Genomic DNA, 15,491 nt, shown 5'->3' with positions numbered 1-15,491 from the left:
GTCTTTGGGAACTTCTTTGGTGGCAAAAGCTTTTTCCAATGAAATGAAAAACAGATGCAGTGCCTCTGGCCACTCAGGAACAGAGATTGTAAGCATTTTAACACTTTTCAGTAAATTTTCAACACTAGTCTGTGCGTTTCTTCTATCATCCGATAATGATTGTGATTTTAAGTTTTCTAGCTCAATTTGGGCTAATTTAAGACATTCAATTTCTAACAGATAGTGTTCATTACTTGTCTTAGGCGTCTGATCCTCGACGATCGATTTGACGACATCACGAACAAATTCAATGTTCGTTTTGAAGACATCAGAATTTTCTATAATTTTTCTAATGTCAGCTTTTTTAGAATTTTCTGGAACATTCTCTCCAATTCTTTCGGCAATTAATTTTAAATCACTCTTGTTTGAATTATTTAAGAAACTCATTTTAAAACGAAGCACAAGTATCACTATCTTAAAGAAGGAAAAGTTTTCACAGTACCTTTTTTGAAGTTCGCTGGCTTGGAGACCCCATAGTTGTGAGGGTGATGTCTTATCATCAAACAGAGATCACACTCACGATTCAAAGTATCAGGTTTTTTATTCTTGGTTCATAGAAGAAAAGATAAACGGAATGATTATGTACAAATGGATTAAATATGTTTAGGAGAGTAATCAACACTGGTTCCAGTATGGAGATGTAAAAGTCACACCTACGTGCGGTCACTTTAGATAAGTTCCAAGGCTGATCGCCTACGCACGACCAGTAAGCGTCTAGTTGTAGCTCCTTCGCTAGCATTCTGTTAGACCGCTTCTGTCGGACTTCTCGAACCAAGAGAAGATGTGTTTACCTGGAGAGTTCCTACAGAGTAGAGATAGATAGCGACATCTGGTGCTTCGTTGAGGCATGATTCCCACACATATGATGTCAATAACTACCATAAAATATAAGTATATCCATTCCAAAAACATTGAATTTGTTATGAATAGTAATGTTATATGTAGCAACTGGTCAGTTTATATTACATGAGACAATACTGATATAGAAAGAAAGGCATGAAAGATAAACACAGGTAAACTTAGCTGTCAGTAGATGCGATTCAGTAGTATACATATGCGTTACTTTCGTTACTTTCTTCGTAGAATTTTCTTTTCTGTGGTTTATTGTAAAAGTATATGATCTTATATAATGTAATAGCAGGCCTGTGGATGAACGGTTTATATTATGAGCAGTAGTATTAATACATTTTTGGGAGGGAAATGTTATCTATGACTTTTTGGCAGTACAGGTATACCTCACTTTACACTGTTAATTGGTTATTCTTAATTCTAAAAGGCCGCTTCTTTCAGTGTAACCTTCTTTTGTCCATGTTAAAAATGTGTCCATTAAGGTAGCTTCCTTCATCAATAACTTGTTTTATTTCTTCTGGAAATTTTGATACTGCTTCTTTACCTGCACTTACACTTTCACACACAGTGCAAACCTTATGAATCTCTGAGCATTTTTATAAAGTGAAAAAACCACTCACGACTTTGCTCAAAAATTTTTGTCAGTTTTGTTTTCAAATTGTTTTTCTTTTAAGTGTAGAAAAAAAGACACAATACTTTCACCTGAATTTTTAGTTAGTTTAGAAAAATTTATTCAAAGTTATTAACATAGCTATTAATTGTTAACAAACAAAATGTAGAAAAAATGGGGAAATCTGTTTTTTCAAAACATGCTGAATTTTTGTTCTAATTTTATCTTCATGTGCAATAATTAGAAAGGATGTAATTTGTTGTTAATGCATACTTATTTGTGGTTTTATCTATATATTTAAGTTTTATTTAGTTTCAAATTAAAATGTCAATTAGTTACAGAAGACTGATATTAAATTACTTATAATGGAACTGTATGGTACTGTATGGTCTTAACTCGTTTGGTATGGGCATGTCATATGTGCATCAACAGCAAACATTAGCTCACGGCTGGGTGTGTCATATTTGAATTGCCATTTAATTCACTCCATGGGCGGGCGTACCACATTTGACTTTTTAGGTAGAACGTTTAATTAATATTTTTTGTTGCCGCTAGATGTAGCTGTTTGTCTGTTATGGGGAAATATATCGAAAGTTAAGTATGTGTACCTTCATTCCTATGCAACGTTTTTTATTTTTGGTATTTTATTTCGGAATGAGAGGGAGATTCGTGGGTTGGTGTCGAGCAATGTAATGTCTCTTTAACTGCGTCATTCATTTGATATAAACAAATGCACGTCTTTTTGATTCTTTGAGGTACTTTTTATTTTTGCGATATAGGTATCCGAGTTTAGAAGAATATACACAAATGCTAATTCGTTAGTGTTGTAGCTCTTACTGCATCATTTCATATAAAGAAATGAACATGTTCTTGATGCTCTGGAATACTTCTTAATTTAATTTATTTATTTTGTTTTTATTTTATTTTTTTATCACCGCATAGTGGAGTAGGTGTTCTATCATTAGAGACTTTTTTATTATTCTTAGATTTTTCCGGCATTGAGACGAATATTTTGTATGGCTTAGCGATTTTTTTTTTTTTTTTAACGTTCTATTGCTGGTGTTTTTTTTTTTTTAATGGAAAAATGAAAGCGCTATCTGACCGTAAAACATACACAAATGCTAAATGAGTCAAATTTGCTGATATTCTATTCCTGTGACATTTTATTAACTAAATTTGTCATAGGAAAAGTGAGATAGGAAAAGTGAGAGTTGATTATAGACAAATCTAACATTAGAAATATTTTGCAAAGCATTTTATTAATGTTTTGAATTTGAAGTACTTGGAATTCATGGTTGGGGTGAAGTATCTAACAACATGGCTGGTTTGTTTTACATTACAGAGAGTGTTTTAAAACTTTGTGAACAAACTTTGAAGACAAGTAGAAAACACCAATAAGAGCCATATTAACATAAGAAAACATGATTGGAAGTGTTGCCTGGAAGAACTAAAAAAGAGACACTGGAAGTAGCTCCCTACAGAAAGCAGTGTAAAATGTTTTATTAGACAAAATTAAATACATTTGTTTATAAATTTATCTTTGCATACACAAAAGTAATGATATTCCATAAAATACCCAATCAATTTAACCCATTTTCACAGAGAATGTAGGAATGACAATCCTAGCATTTCCCAATCAAAAGTGATCAGGTGGTTTCTAATATGCAAATCAAGGCATTAAATCATCTGAATGTAATTACTAGATTATTTTCATGTGATTTGAAATATTGTAAATTGATAAGTTGTGTATAGAAAAAATATTGTAATAAAGGCACTAAATTTGTCAAAAATACATTCAACATCTGCTACTGATATAGAAGACTATGCAGCTAACATTATTATACATATTAAACATGATACGTTGGACTTTGCATACACCCATGTTTCAAAAAATATCATACACTGACTCTTTTTTGAAATATTGCTTCGTATTCGTTGTTTGCACAATGAATTTTTATGAAAGACAGTTTTAATATTTTTTAATTTTAATTATGTGTTGTGTTAAATTAAGTCTGTGATTGTTTAAATATTTTTCCATATGTATTTAATTGTGGGATAAAGGAAAAATTATATTATTCCAGAATGAGTATTTCATAAAATTTTTAAGGAAAATATAACAATAAAGGTTTAAAATTAATTCTGACAACTACCTGAATGTTCTTCTCATAATGTACCAAAAATTGGAACAATTGGATGACAAATTCAATTTATACGAATTTTTTTCCAAAGTTAGGCTTAGCAGCGCAAATTGCCCGTCCCCACAATATGACGTATCCGATTAACGTGCCATCCCAAGAGAACGCTTCGGTAATAGAGGTGCCCGTTGTGAACAGGTTAAGTGATTAATATAACAATAAATAACATTTTTTTAATATTCTCTTGTGAATCATCTGTGTAAATTTATATTTCTGCTAAAATGTGTTTTATCATCTTTATGTATTTCTGCTACAAAATGTAATTTTATTTTTTTCTTAGCGAAGTGTCACAGGTGGTTTAGGATCAGCTCAATCTGAAATTATGGCTGATACTGCAGTTGCTTTGGCTTCATCAAATGTTCAATTAGTTGCTCTAAAAGTCATTAGCAGATTGTGTCGTGTAAGTACATACTTAAGCTGCTGTGTGTACTATTTTAGTTTATGATAAAACAACTAGGAAAATAACACTGATAAATATTTTTGCTTCTCTTAGGTTATTGAAAAAACCTGCACATCACCAACACCAACTTTAGAGCAGCATTTAATGTGGGATGACATTGCTATATTGGCTCGATATCTTCTTATGTTATCTTTCAACAATTCCTTGGATGGTCTGTTAAGAGCATAAATATGATAGATTTATATTTTTTGGTCTTGCTGTATTAGTTATATATTTAAATACATTTAAATTTATCTCTTTTAATCTTTCTCTCTGAAAGAGATTTTATGTTTATTATATCTGGGAGGAGCAGAAATTTATTCTGAATTTTTAGTGTGGCAACAGAAACCTCTTTTGTGTTCTGTATTAATTATGCCAGTGTGTATAAAATTTATCACATAAGTACTTTATAAATTACATTGGGTAAATATGTTATTAAAAATAAAAATAATTGTAAAAGTGTATTAAAATGTATATATATTGTTTTAAAATTACACATTCATATGCACTGTATGCAGTATATTTTTTTTAATTAAAAAGTTAGAAAAGTTAGATTAAAGGTCTTTTGCCATGAAATAGATTGATTACATCTATAAGAATTGGCCAGACTTTGGGAGTGATTAACATTATGGTAGCAGAAAGCAGTGTAATATAAAAAGCATTGTAAGATAGGAAAAGTGAGAGTTGATTATAGACAAATCTAACATTAGAAATATTTTGCAAAGCATTTTATTAATGTTTTGAATTTGAAGTACTTGGAATTCATGGTTGGGGTGAAGTATCTAACAACATGGCTGGTTTGTTTTACATTACAGAGAGTGTTTTAAAACTTTGTGAACAAACTTTGAAGACAAGTAGAAAACACCAATAAGAGCCATATTAACATAAGAAAACATGATTGGAAGTGTTGCCTGGAAGAACTAAAAAAGAGACACTGGAAGTAGCTCCCTACAGAAAGCAGTGTAAAATGTTTTATTAGACAAAATTAAATACATTTGTTTATAAATTTATCTTTGCATACACAAAAGTAATGATATTCCATAAAATACCCAATCAATTTAACCCATTTTCACAGAGAATGTATGAATGACAATCCTAGCATTTCCCAATCAAAAGTGATCAGGTGGTTTCTAATATGCAAATCAAGGCATTAAATCATCTGAATGTAATTACTAGATTATTTTCATGTGATTTGAAATATTGTAAATTGATAAGTTGTGTATAGAAAAAATATTGTAATAAAGGCACTAAATTTGTCAAAAATACATTCAACATCTGCTACTGATATAGAAGACTATGCAGCTAACATTATTATACATATTAAACATGATATTTTTATGACATCTGTAAAAATAGGTTACATATTTACATTAACTAGAGTAATGCAAATTGGGCTAAGTATTGTAAAAATAAAATAGTGATAAAGTGCTGTATATACTACATTACAAACTTCTTCCTGTTATTATTCTTTATGGCTATGGCTGTCTCAGTCAACTTCTGCCATCTTGACCCATCCAACGTCACAGTCCTCCACCTATTTACACCAACTTTTTTTAACCACTTTTCCTAATTGTCTGCCCACCTCGTTTGTGGTATTCCTGTCCTTTTTCCCTCTGGCTTTTATAGTGTAAATTTCTTCCCTGGGTTTTCATCTCCGATATTACAAACTGTATCACGAATTTGAGTAGTGCAAAGTATATTGAGCTTTATAATGCATTTTTTCTTTTTTCATGTCTTGTAATATGAAAGGAAAGGATTCTTCACATTATAGCATAATCCTCAACAATTGAAAAAATCAACTTTCTATACTTCCTTATACAGCAGTGCTCCGCAACCTTTTCTCACCTGCGACGCACAAAAAACTTTCTGGAATTTCGTGGCACACCAAAGAGTTCTGAGTTATCAAGGAAGTGCCAAAAAAATTAAAATGCTGACACACTTACAATCACACACACAACCACACAACAGTGAAATATATAAAAACATTTAAAATAGACATTATTAAGGAAAAAAATTGTCATTGTGTATTAAATACATGATAAAAAATTGCAAAATGTCAAATACAAGTATTTGATTGCGGCACACCTTTATCCTACTCATGGCACACCAGTGTGCCGCGGCACACCGGTTGCGGAGCACTGTTATACAGTACAAAGTCTGTAATCCGGAATGATCTATAATCTGGACCTCAAAGGCCACAAACTTTTTTTTTTGTATGCTTTACGCATGTGCCTAAAGAATGTGCACGCATACATTATGCAAGGACACGTTGAAAGAAGTGTTTAATAAAATAAACAAATAAATATAAGGCTTTTTTTTTTTTTGGGTGTGTGTGTGTGTGTAAAATTTGATACCCTTTAGATCATAATTGCTCTTTATTTCATAAATTACGATTTTATATTTTTAATTGTATAATTCCTGCATGCCATCTTACCAGATTTAAATTGATGATCTATAACCCGAAAAACCCCTAATCTGGAATCGCCGAAGTCCCGACGAGTCCGGATTACAGACTTTGTACTGTATATCATTTCAAAGGATGCTAGAAATGAAGACAGTTCTTTATTCAATATGCATATACAGTACAAAGTCCGTAATCCGGACTCGTCGGGACTTCGGAGATGCCGGATTAGAGGGTTTTCCAGGTTATAGATCATCAATTTAAATCTGGTAAGATGGCATGCAGGAATTATACAATTAAAAATATGAAACAGTAATTTATGAAATAAAGAGCAATTATGATTTAAAAAGTATCAAAATTAAAAAAAAAAACAAAAAAACTTAATATTTATTTGTTTAAGTTGCTTCATTTTTTGTGCTAATACTTTCTCTTTAATTCTATAAACAGACATAATGTCTTGTTAAGTTACAAAGTTCTACTGTTCAAGTCCTGTAATTGCTGTGTCAAGAATACTGATTAACTTGTCAATCAGAATTTTTTCGTTTTCAATAACCTCTCTGTCATTTTCTTCACTATTGGAAGTGGTATTTTCTGGATCTAGAACCATACTACAAATTTTGCCGTCCGTTAATTGATTGATGATTGTTGCATTGTTGTCGCTACGAAAAACTTATGGTATGTTAACTTCATTTATTACTGCTTCTCCACATTTCTTTATAAAATCCAATACTGGAAAGTTTCACCTTTAGTTTGCGATGTCCGAAAACCTTCAAATTCATGGCTATGATCTTCATCGTCCTCACCATGAAATATGGTGGCTGGCCATAAATTATGCCAAGCACTTTTTAACATATCTGGAAGACACATCCTCCAGTGATCTTGCAATGCTCCACACAGCAGATTTTATGCTAAAATTTTCAAAAAGTTTTGAATAGTCTTGCCATTGTTCAAGAAATTTAACATAGATTTTAAAAATGTTACTTTATATTTGCATTTCAGCTCATGCGCTATTCCCATACCCATAGGCTGAATGATAGACATACAATTTGGAGGGAAGAATAATATGGATACATTATCTTTCACTAAAACTTTAAGTGAAGTATGAGCCGAACAGTTGTCTACAATCAGGACTATTTTTGAGTGATCAGATAAACCAAACGAATCCAAATGTCGCCAAGCTTCAGGTATAAAATGATTTTCAAACCAATCATTCATCAATGCTTGTGTCATCCATGCTCTTTTATTTGCATGATATATTACGGGGAAAATCATTACTCCTTGATATGCTTGAAGTCCTGCATGTTTTCCTATTATGAAAAGTTTGCACTTGTGCATTCCTGCAGCATTTGCACATGCTAAAATTGTTAGTATCGCTTTGGAATCTTTGACACCAGTTGCAACCTTTTCTGTAGAGGTTGCCAAGGTATTTCGCGGTACATATTGCCAGAAAAGACCAGTTTCATCAGCATTGTAAATTTGTTCTGGAGATAATTGTTCACTAGTAATGATTTCAATGAATTCATCTGTAAATTGTTCAGCAGCTTCAGTATTAGCTAAAGCTTTTTCACCTGAAATTTTTAATTTTCTTAATAATTTCATTCCATGATGATTTTTTAATTTGGTTAACCAACTGTTGAATATGTGCACTCAGTGTTTAAGTTCATTTTTTCATGAAATATTTTGGCTTGAGCCATTAGCATTGGACCCATTAATGGCACGCCTTCGTTGTGATGCTTTCTGACCCATTCAATCATCACTTTGTCATAATCGTCACTTTTAGCACAACGAATCCTTTTTCTGTTATTCATTGCAAGTGGGGTGTTGGAATCCACAAAAAATTCAAAATGCTCCTTTTTCTTTTTGCTTATGTCCTATACAGTTGACTTTCCAATGTCATACTCCTCATATAATTTTGAGATGGATATGCCTTTATCCATTTTATGCAGCAATTCCACTTTTTGTTTGATGCACATCGAAACATGCTTTCGCTTTTTTGATCCTTTGGCAGCTTGAGAATGGGGAACTCTTTTTGACATAATCGAAAGTTCAAGCTTAATTTTTATAAAATTGCTCTGACAGTCTACATAAAATAATAAGTCGGATCCAATTAGAAGATTAAGGGACAGCGTAATCTGCAACATTAATTGAAATGCCTTAGAATCAGTAAAGATAATTTTAGCCTAGCTTATACCGTCCGTTATACATTAAACACGCATGCATAAAGCACACAAAAAAAAGTTTGTGGCATTGATTCGAATTATAGATCATTCCGGATAATGGACGTCGGGATTACGAACTTTGTACTGTATAAGGAAACGTTGAGTTAGGTGATAGTCTCTCCATGGATAGTCATGTGGCAACTATTTGTTACATTTCACTCGTCCAACAAAGTTGTAGCCTAAGCAGAATATCTGTGGAGTTACTTGTAATAGGGAAATGGATACATAATTCCATACAGGCTATTTTTATCTTCTTCCCATATTTGGTTACATTGGTCAAGAATGTGAATGCAGTGTATGGTCATAGTTGGTGTGGGAAGAAATCAATGACTGATTCTCTCTGGCTTTTGTTTTAATACTTAAACAGCATTTTTAGTGAGGTTTCCTTGTGAACCATAGATGTAAAAGGCATAAATGTGCATGTGTTTCTGTATATGTGTGTGTGATAATGACTTGAAGATAATGTGGAGGCAAGAATGACATGATGAGATAGTTGTGGCCGAATTTTGCATGATTTTATTGCTGGATGCAGCATTTCAGAGACACAGTTCACATATTTTTTTACTATGGGTGTGATATGCATTCATACAATTTTCAAGCTCATATTCTCAGACAATGAGGACAAAGCAGAGTGGCAAGCATGTATCTAAGCAGCAGGATAAATGGGAATTAAAAAAAAGGGTTACAGTTAATAGCAGTCATATTTAAATATTCAGTTGCTTTTTTTAATTTTGAGCTGTGCTATTGGATGAGAACATGTGGATTAGTTTCAGATACGATTCAGTTTATATTTCAGGAAGAGTACTTAGTCAAATTCAAATTAGTAATTTTGAGTTTTTCTTTTACCTTACACACACCTCTTCATTATATACTCACACATACGTATATAATGAAAAAATACAAAGTTCAAACTAAATCCATTTGCATGCTGAAAGCAGCAACAAATGATGGTAATAATAGAATTAAATTTAAATATAATACATTTAAGATACATCCCATATTTAGGTTGGAATAAACATATAAAAAAAAAATACAAAACCAAAAACTAGAAGGAGAGTGGTAAACTGCAAGAAGAAGGAGTAAAACATGCAAAGAACAGAAATAAAATGAGAAATTTACGTCTTTCGCTGTGTTGTCATCAGGGAGTTAGTGCACTGAAAAAAGTAAATAAATCAGCCTGTTTCGGAACCAATAACGATGCAAATTAAAGGTTAAAACATAGTCAATCTTTAAAAAATAATGTGATCTGTGTCTTTATTTGTCTAACCCCTAAGCAGAACCCAAAGTAAACAATGTAAAAAAACATTTCAGAAATATAAACAAATTTAAAGTAAGCATAAAAATATCATTTTGAGTAACTGAATGCTAAAACAAAACCTGCAAATAATAATAATATACAAAGACAAAAATATATATAAATTTTTTTCAAACCCCCCAAAGGTTGGGTTAAAATCCTTTTTTAAAAAGCTGTAGCACCAAAATCATAAACAAGCAAAGAAAATGGTTAAGAATTTTCAATGTAAGCAAACTGAGTCCTAAAACATGTAAAACTCAAGTAATCCAACTTATGAGAATTTGATAGAATAAAAATAAAAAATAAATAAAAAGAAGAGTTAGTTCTTAAAATCTGTAACATTAGACCTTTAAAATTATTGAAATGAAAAAATATATTACAGCAACAAAAGTTTAGAATTGAAAAAATATATTTGACCAGTGATTGGAAGAGTTTCAATCTGTTGTTATTGAAAAATAGTTACATCATCCTGTATAGACAGTTGGTCTGAGTTTGTCAATAATCATGATAGAAAGTCAGCGTTACCATGCTCGTTTGTTTTACAGTAAATAATATCAAATTGGAATGACTGTAAACCAAAGCATAGTGCAGGAGTCTTGTTGCTGCCAAAACTGGCATGCCGTTCTTTGAACCGAAAACTGCAACAAGAGGTTTATGGTCTGTAATTAACGTAAATTTCCTCCCTTTTTTAAGTACAGAAAAAAACTTTTAGTTCCCCAAATGATTGACAAGGCTTCTTTATCGGTTTGAGTATATTTTTTCTCCGTTTCAGTCAGTGTTCTAGAAGCATATGCATTTGAATTTTCTGTTCCATCTGGAAGTTTGTGAGAAAGTACAACACTTAACCCCACTGGTGATGCATCAGTAGCCAACGTTAAGGGCAATTTTGAATCATAATGCATCAAAACATTTTGTGAATACAATTCTTTTTTAATGTTTAGAAAAGCCTCCTGACAATCCTTCATCCAAACCCATTTTGAGTTTTTCTTAGTTAGTTGGTATAAGGGATTTGCGATTGTCCCTAATTTAGAGTAAAATTTTCCGTAAAAGTTAACCAATCCAAAAAAATTTTGAATTTCCTGGACATTTCTAGGTTTTGGGGCCTTTGCAATCGCTGATATTTTTTCATCAGTCTTATGTACACCATTAGCATCAATTTTATGTCATAAAAATTGTATCTCATCCTGAAAAAATTTACTTTTCTCTAAATTTAATTTCAGTCCACAAGTTTTGCATTTCTCGAAGAAATTTTTTAAAGTATTTAAATGTGCCTCATCATCGGATCCTGTTATTCACACATCATCCATGAAACTCTTCCATTCCTTAGAATAGTCCATCTATGTTACATTGCCAGATTGTCGATGCTGCATTTAGCCCGAACATTAATCTCATACACTTATAATCCCTTCTGTGTGTTTATTATTAGCAATTTTTGAGTCTCAGGGTGTACTTTTATTTGTAAATAAGCATGCTTAAAATCAGTTTTTGAAAAATGCTTCCCCCCTTAGGGAAATATTTATGACTTAAGAAATTAAATATTTGTAGAGGGGAAAAATTCTAAAATTATTATATTAAATTGTAAAGGAAAATGACACATTGATTCGTATGTTAGAAAGGACTCTGAATTATTACTAGAAATATTTACATGTTGTGCTTTTTTCCTGTAATTTTCTCACAGCAGTGTTTTCTAATAAGAAATTTATAATTTTGACTTTTAATAATTGAAAAATTTTAATGAATTAACCATTGCTTTGAGGTGTTTTACAATTTTTAATTCGTCTAAAATAGCTCCCTTCCTCCCCCCCCACCCCATGTTCTTGTTCAAAATTTACTTCAGTGTAAAATTTCTTTACAATAATTTGATTTGTTTTGTCACTAAGCATGTTATTTCATTGTCTCATTATATGCATATATTTGAAAATTATACTCAAACAGTATCCAAAACTGTAGCATATTAAGTAATGTTATAACTAGAAATTTTTTATATCCATTGTTTCAAGATATTTATGAATAGAAGAGAAAATGAAACTGGGAAGACAAAACTCATTTAGAAATCAATTCAAATTCTAACAAATTAATTTGTTATATTATTTTGAAGTTAAAACTCTGTCACTACAACAGTTTGTATTGATTTTGTGCGAGAAATATAATTGTGGAAGTTAACTTGAGGTACTGTTTATTTGTTAGATAAATTTAGTATTCTTAGATGAATGTAATTTTAACGTCAGCTGTAGGTGATGTTGTTTTTGTCCATATGAACATGTAGAAATTAATAAATCATTTTGGTATCAATTACATTAAAATGTTGAAGGTAAAAAAACACAGTAAATCATCTTGTAATTCATCTTTGAGTGAAAGATATAGTCCTTTCATCATAGTTTATATTTTTTGTTTGTCATGGTAATCTGTTATTTCATCATAGTTTATATTTTCTGTTTACAGTTGCAAGCCATCTACCTTATTTATTTCACATTGTAACCTTACTGGTTCATACTGGACCCGTGTCCCTACGAGCTTCTATTCATGGTTTAGTCATAAACATTATTCATTCCCTTTGCACCTGTACAAAGCCATCTTTTGGAGGTTGGTATTTTATTTAAGTGAATTTGTCACGTATTACCATATTTTACATGTTTGCTGTAAATTCTCTTTAAACATGTATTCTGTGAATTATGTATAAGTAATATGGTGTTACATTCTGTTTTGTAGAAATTAAAATGTTTTTGAGATACTTTAGTAAGTTTTAGTGCCTTAATAAATTGCTATAGAATGCCTTAATAAATGCTTAATATTAGCACATGAAGAAAATAAGAATCTCGATATTCTTAGGAAATAATTTCTGTGATGCATCTTAAATTAAATTTTATTTTGTGATCAGGCTTACAGCTTTTGATATTGAGCTTAGGTGACTCAAATCATTATAAGTACCAAGTCCCAGATTCAGATGTCCAATATCTGGAATGATCTAAAATCTAGACCTTGGTTCCATCACCAACCTTTTTTTTTTTTTTTTTGTGTGTGTGTGTGTGTGTGAGTGTGTATGCTTTATGCATGCACATTCGATTCCTTCCCCCATGCATAATAAAACAGGTGGAGAGTTCCAAATCATAATTTCACTTTGGCACTAAATAAAATGCCTCGTTATTAAAGAAACAATCATTTTAGTGTAAATTTGTATTATTGAGAATTTGTCTCCAATCAGTATCTGCTCGGTATACATCTGAAACCGAAACATTTTATATAGATACGTCATTGATTTTACACCTACTAATATTTTATATCCTGGACACCAACTTGGTGAATCATTATTTTTATTATATTTTGCTTTCATCACCACATGTTTATCAACACATGACAATTTGAGTAATGACACACGTAGTGATGTCTAAAAAATTTTTTTATGTTAGTAATTGAATAATAAAGAGTATGGTAACCTTTTATGTTGACATTATGCTTAGCGATGATTACAGATTTAAGTTAAATGCGCAAGAAATGTTGATGAGAAAAAATTTAATAAAAATTTATTTCCATATGCTAAATATAGATTTTCTTAATGATATCATAGGCCAAAAGATTACATTTAGTGCTATTTGATTTAAGAATAACTGATTTGTTATTCACATAAACCCAGAACCAGAGCCAGAGCTCATATGGCCGCAGAAAGCGGCAGAATTTAGGGAAGACAAATGGAGGCACTTGGTAGCAGAATTTAGGACCCATAGAAGACTGCATCAGGCATTAACACATCTAACACTGGCCCTCAATAAGCCTTAAGTATATGTGGGAATTTATTTATTCAAGACCCAGATAAGCTTTAATGTATTATTAAAAGTAATATTTTATTAAAAAACTAAGAATTGACCCTGATATTTGCAAAATGTAATGATAGTATAAATATGTAACATTTACCAAATAGAAAATTGAATTTGCCTCTGTAGAAAAACTTCCAAACTATCCTAAAATTGATAAAATGCAGGATTGTGAATATTTGAATAAAGCTTTAGCATAACATTTTTTTCCCTCTCTTTCCCATTTCCACATCTGGTGAAACTTGAAAAATATGTCCATATAGATGACATTATTTCATGATGGTACCTTTCAGATAATTTGGGTGGGGGGAAAAAAAAAAAAAAAAAAGGTGTATCAGCATTCAATGATGATACTGAAGTATGACCGAAAGAGAACATGCAGCTTTGTACTTTCCTTCCAGTTCAATTAATGAAATCAAATCATTCCAGGCAATATCAGAAATCTGAAGTTTTTCATAGTGGGAAACAAATGCTCTGACATTCTATTTCTATATACATATTCAAATATTGTGGCAAAAAGAATGGACAGCATTTTATGGAATCATAAAATATCCAGTGATTGTTGTATAGATCTCTGAAGTTTTACGACTGGACATAACTAAATATGTTGATTAAAGTTGTAGAGACATTAGGTTATTTTAAGCAGAAGATGTGAAGAATGAGCAATGCCCTCCCCGGGACTCGAACCTTGGACCTCTCAAATATGTGCCGAGCATGCTAACCATTACACCATGAAGGCATGCTAGGAAACGGGAAAAATACCTTATGTATTGTCCCTTTCAAATACTGACTGGGGATTAGGGAGCCCACTCACCAAATCCTGGTGGTGGAGAATCATCATCCACCCCCTTTTAGTTCAGGCGCCACTGTAGAAATATTAAGTTATTTCGAAGCAGGAGAGATAAAAACGAGCAATGCCCTTGGCAGGACTCGAACCTGGACCTCCCGAATACACGCTGAGTGTGCCAACTACTACATAATGAAGGCATTTTAAGAAGTGGGAAAAATACATTATAAAATGACCAAAACCTAATTTTTTAGGCTTTCAGATATCCAAGTCTGATTGAAATCGATTTCTTTTGACTGGTATTAAAAATTTCACAGAATTATTTACTTTATCTTTCTAAGAATTCATTAATATTTGAAGCCCCTTTCTTGCAAGAAACCTCTTCTTTGACAATTTTTTTCTTTTTTTAATGATGATTTTCCTATAAAAAACTTGCTGATATCACTTTTTCACTGACACATGCAATTTCAGCTCATCTCATCAGAGATGCACCAATATCCTTAAACCAACAGTAACATTCTATTCAAAATCACCATAAAGAAAGAAATGTATGGATACTTTGTTGTAACTGATAAGTACTATTAAGTTAGGTGAAGACGGAGAGAAAGAAATAGGGTGATATTGTGCCATTTTGCAATCTTTATACTAAATTAAGTCAAAAAACTGTTTTAGCTTAAGAATTGTAGTGTTCATGATTGCCAAATCTGGTATGAAATTTTCTTTGATATTGTGAATTAATAATTAATAGGAAGTTTAATATGAAAAGTGTGAAACTAGGATTCTTTCAAAATATTTTATTGAGTGGTTGGTATTTTCAACTGACAGAAAAATGTTTAAAACTAAAATGAA

The 15,491-nt window shown here is 31.5% G+C and overlaps 1 protein-coding gene across 3 annotated transcripts in view; it reads left to right on the top strand.

Annotated features, from left to right (window-relative positions):
* The window catches only part of Nf1 (neurofibromin 1), a 400,961-nt gene that overhangs the window by 289,841 nt on the left and 95,629 nt on the right, over window positions 1–15,491 (top strand). For all 3 annotated transcript variants that reach the window (XM_085820392.1, XM_085820391.1, XM_085820393.1), the window contains exons 42-44: window positions 3,974–4,093; window positions 4,187–4,304; window positions 12,489–12,629. In XM_085820392.1, the coding sequence (XP_085676518.1) occupies window positions 3,974–4,093; window positions 4,187–4,304; window positions 12,489–12,629 (379 nt within the window). The remainder of the gene's footprint in view (window positions 1–3,973; window positions 4,094–4,186; window positions 4,305–12,488; window positions 12,630–15,491) is intronic.

The sequence above is a fragment of the Stegodyphus dumicola genome, chromosome 7, assembly GCF_044657685.1.
Source record: "Stegodyphus dumicola isolate Sdum_Otavi_A_Nest chromosome 7, ASM4465768v1".
NCBI classification, from domain to species: Eukaryota; Metazoa; Arthropoda; class Arachnida; order Araneae; family Eresidae; genus Stegodyphus; species Stegodyphus dumicola.
The sequence above is the reverse complement of the archived record's forward strand: the minus strand, read 5'-3'. Positions and strand labels throughout refer to the sequence as shown.